The sequence below is a fragment of the Corvus brachyrhynchos genome, unplaced genomic scaffold, assembly GCF_000691975.1.
Source record: "Corvus brachyrhynchos isolate BGI_N302 unplaced genomic scaffold, ASM69197v1 scaffold6, whole genome shotgun sequence".
Classification (NCBI taxonomy): Eukaryota; Metazoa; Chordata; class Aves; order Passeriformes; family Corvidae; genus Corvus; species Corvus brachyrhynchos.
The window spans coordinates 1,732,773-1,737,331 of record NW_008238632.1 but is presented as its reverse complement, the minus strand read 5'-3'; the positions used below and the strand labels follow the sequence as shown (position 1 = coordinate 1,737,331).

General features: G+C 38.7%; 1 protein-coding gene across 1 annotated transcript in view; it reads left to right on the top strand.

Annotated features, from left to right (window-relative positions):
* MAP3K5 (mitogen-activated protein kinase kinase kinase 5) overlaps positions 1–2,074 on the top strand; it is a 71,355-nt gene extending 69,281 nt beyond the window's left edge. The window contains 2 exon segments of the mRNA XM_008635967.2: positions 588–664; positions 1,342–2,074. Coding sequence (XP_008634189.1) covers positions 588–664; positions 1,342–1,402 — 138 coding nt within the window. The 3' untranslated portion in view covers positions 1,403–2,074.
* Positions 2,075–4,559: the final 2,485 nt, after the last annotated feature.

Sequence of the window (4,559 nt, the reverse complement as noted above, 5' to 3'; positions counted from 1 at the left end):
CCCTTAGCTAACTGTGCTGTAGTGAAATACCCTGAAGTAGACCAGTCTGCTTTGCAGTAAATTATGTAACTTTTGAGGTGTTGAGGATTTCAGCTAATTTAGGAATACCTGCATGTAGTTATCACTCCTACAGATCAGACCAAAGGTTCCTCCAAGTTCAATTACGTCAAATTCAGATGCCATTTTTGAAAAGGTAGGTCTTAACTGTTGCTTTTAATTTTCTCATGGGTTAAATGTGGTATTACTTATGGTCTAATTTTTGCTCAGTGAAGTCTGTGATTCTGAGATTCCAGTGGTAACAATAGAACTGCCAGTTGACAAAGGTTTTGAGTAGATGTAAAAGCATTACACTTTTCAAGTTGTGCCTGGTATGCTGATGCAGAGTATACAGTGTAAAATTTAAGTAGTTTCATTGTATTTGTAGGAGCAACGTGGATTAATCTGTTACATGTACCACATTTTAGCCCAATTTTGGGTTTCTCCCAATTGTAACCTCCTATTTTTAGGGGCAGATGATCCTAGGAAGATGAGCTTAGGAATTTAAATAATATTTCTAACAAAATGTTCATTTAAACTTCTTTCTGCAGTTCTTGGCTGAAGACTATACCTTAACGGATGTTCTCTGCTATGTTACACGAGATGATCTGAAATGTTTGAGACTGAGGTAATGCTTCACAGTTAAATGAACTGTGCTTTGTAAGAAGAAAAACTAACTGATACTAAGTCTCTATTTATTGCATTGTGTAGTATTAATTTAAAATAAGTAACACTTTCCAGTATGCCATTGTATGTTGATACATTCCTGCCAAACAGCTGATATTGTTTAAATTTTAAATAAGCTTTTTCTATTGAAAGCAAAACATTAAGGTAAAGCAATTACCTTACAGCTGGAGGCACTGGAAATCCCATTAGCACCTTGTTTTTATTTAAAAAAGTAGAACTAGCAAAACTTTCAGTAGTTTATTATCATCATCAAACTTCAGAAACTTTACTCATGGACTGTAAGTAGCAATACATTTCACCTAATCATGCCAGGTGTGTAGGTCACCAGATTGCATCATGTTGGAAGTCAGATATGGGTTATGCAAGTCCTTTGGACCAAAAGTCTGAATTCCAGACAGCAGGCATCTGCCAAGTGGAAAGATTGCCCTGTCCTGTAATCAGAAAAGGACTCTGTTCTCTGTTTGAGTAATGCATGTTGAATTTCACCTTTGATCAGCCTTCCCACTGAATTTCATTGATCAAAACCAGAGCAAGAAAATCAGAAAGCACCTAAATTGGAAGGCTTTCAGGCTAGAGAGTATCTTTGTACCTGAGTATCTTTATGATTTTTCTTTACAGAGGAGGAATGCTGTGCACGCTCTGGAAGGCTATCACTGACTTTCGGGAGAAGCACGCCTGACACTGATCTTTTTCTTTGCTTCTCTGCAGAGATGAAAAGATTTCCTTTCAGCCAGAGCAGGTGTGCTGTCAGAAGGACTGTTGCACTTTAATCCAGTATTTGTTTACCAATGTTAAAAACACTGCAGCTTCCTGACTGCTTTTACTCCTATAATCCTATAATAATAAGGAATCTGTAAACAACCTGCAACATTATTTTACTTTAAATGTTTTTACATACAAGTTTTTCAAAAATTTTTAGAAAACACACACATACAAAAGTTATAAACTCATGAAATATTGTAGTTAAAGTAAGTAGATGTTAATTTCATGACAAACTGATGTAAGATTTCATGTAACTGTACATCACTGGAACAAAACCAAAATGTGACAACAACTTTTCGATTTCTTTGTAATATATCTCAATACTATCTGTAGTAGAGCTTCATAATTTCAATCATAATTAGATATTTTTCTTTTAGTGTTCAAGACCTAAAGGTAATTGTTTTTACCTACTGCTCTACGTAGTTTAATATTATTTTTGGTAATTTAAGTTCTATGGTGCATTTGTTTTAGAGTTGTTTATGTACTACTGAACTGTACCAGTTGTATACATCTGAACCACAGTAATGTTAGCTTGTTCTAAAGCTATCTCTGACATACACAATTGAAAATAAAAATAACCTAAGACTTACTTTTTCCTGTATTTTTGGACTTCTAAAATAATAGCAATGGTGTAGAGCTGGAAAATATTGGAATAAAAAAAAGAAAAAAAATTCATACCGAGTATCAAGGGAACCTTTCTGACACATCCTAAACTTACTGTGATTTGAGTATGATAACCATAGCATTGAATATTTTCTTGGTTTTTCTATTCAGTCTAATTCCTGTACTAACAAGCTAAGACCAAACAAAATTCTTCTCTGGGTGCTGTACTTGACTTGTGAAATGAAAAGTCCTGCCTCCATGCACTGAATAGTCATTGTGGCCTGTTGTCTCTTCTTCTGCTTTTGTTTATGCAATGATTCTTTTCTCACATGTAATGTAAAAAGGGTGGTGGATGTTCCCTGCCCGTCCACTGTCATTGTCACTCCACTATTCTAACACTGGGTATCAACAAATTCTTCTGGGGCAGCTGCAAAAATTCCATTGTGGGTAAGACTTGCCTGGACAAGAAGCTGCTTCTTTCTTCATAAGCCTTGGTAACCAGTAAAAGACTTATGCTCTTAATTTTTCAGGTCTAGCAGGTATTTTCAAAGAAAATGAAATATTTTTTTAAACATAAACATGTTGTTCTAACATGTGTACAGTAACTTTTGCTGGCTAAAATGCAACAATTATGTATTAAAAAATAAGATAAACAAAGAACAGTAGATCAAATAATTTTAGTCAGTTTTTTTTTTTTTACTCTGAAGATGGTTCTACTGATTTTTAGGCACAGATGTATTCAACTCATTCCAAAAACTTAACTACATTTCATGAGAAACACAGCTACTGTTTACCAATTCCTACTGCTATTACAGCAGAAAACAATACATTTTCAAGGTAGTTGTAAACACTAGAAAGACCAGTGGGGGAGGTTGACTTGTAAAACCCAAAACATAAAAAACCTACCCATTGAGAAGTAACCCTAGGACAATGAACTTGCCTAATTTGATTTTTGTGTGAAGCATGATCCTGTATTGGTCCAGGTTTGAAAACCTCTGGTGTCATGCAGTATGACTAGAAGGCAATTGCACTGGTCTGTTTACTTTGAAGGCATGCAGCCTGCTCTCTATGACTCAGGCTGCTCAGAAATGCCAACTATGTAAGAGAGAAGAGAGTGTGATCGAGGTTTCCATTGAATGTCTCCATGAAACCTAGCCTGGCACCAGCTGGGAATTAACTCCTATAGTTCATTACTGGCTTCACCAGACCCGAGGTGGCTTCTGCAGCATTGCTTAGCAATCAGTTCTGTATTCTCCATGGTGAGACTGCTGGGTCTGATCCATGTACACTCATGCTCCTTGAGCAATTGGGTTCTGGTCTGAATGTGGCTCCCTGAGCAGCACAGTTTATCCATGTAGGTGCTAGATCTGTGCACAAAAGTTTATGTAAGATCCCTACATCAGGCTAGTTCATATAGATAGTACCAGATGTTACTTTTTACATCCTCAGACAAAACATGAGGAAACACTTTGGGGTGGAGTGCATCAGACAGGTCAGCCTGGGATTCTTCAGCCTGGCTCCCAGAATATGCTGGTGGGTAGATGCCTACATGGACCACCACGAGTGAGGGATTTGAGATTATGTTAGGGCAGGATTTTACTGAGGACAACATTCTGACCATAGGGCATACCAGTGGGTTTGAACTTGGATAACCTCTTGGCCCTTGATCAGTGCTGTTGTAATCCAGGGCTCAGGTTGACCTAGAGACACCTTTACATCTCCCTGAAGAGAATACAGAAGTGAAAACTCGACCAAGGCAGTGCTGTTTTTGCTGTCTTTTGCACCTTTCATCATAGAGCCCAGCCTGTTCTATTACACTCTCCTGCCCGGAAGCCAACAGGGCGTGTTTATCACCCAAGCCCCAAACTGCTTCTTTTAGAGCATAAATGGCTCTCAGTGCAACAAAGTATTAATCTTCCCTTCCCCTAGAAAACCTTGTGCTCTGAACTTAGCAGTTTGTGAAAAGAGGATGTTCTGCATGGTGGCTGAAGTTGGCTTGGTCCAAGCTCACAAGAATAAGGGAGCTGCCCCTCTCCCCTCCTTGCCTGCATCCACAGCTGCATCCTGTGAGTTCCCCAATTCATTCACCCTCCTTCAACTGTAGTTCTGATGACTTGTAGGTGCTACCTACAAGCAGATGCAAAATTAAATGATGTTTCGATGCCGACAGGAACACTTTGAAAAGAAACACTCTTATGACCCTTAAAAGCAGTATAAAGCAAGTTAAGGCAAACTCATAGGAAAGGTAACAGGACCATGACCTCATGACCTTTACAGAAATGACTGATACATCGACAGGTCTTCACAGAGCCTTTTTTTTTTTTTTTTTTTTTTTGGAAGCAAGGCATTGCACGCAGCTTTAAAACCGGCTGTTTAAGAGCACGTGCCGCAGGAACGAGTCTACAGCAGTGCAGCTCTTTCCCACACGATGCGGCGCATCGCCTGGGCTTGCGAGGCGGGCGGCCCCGCTC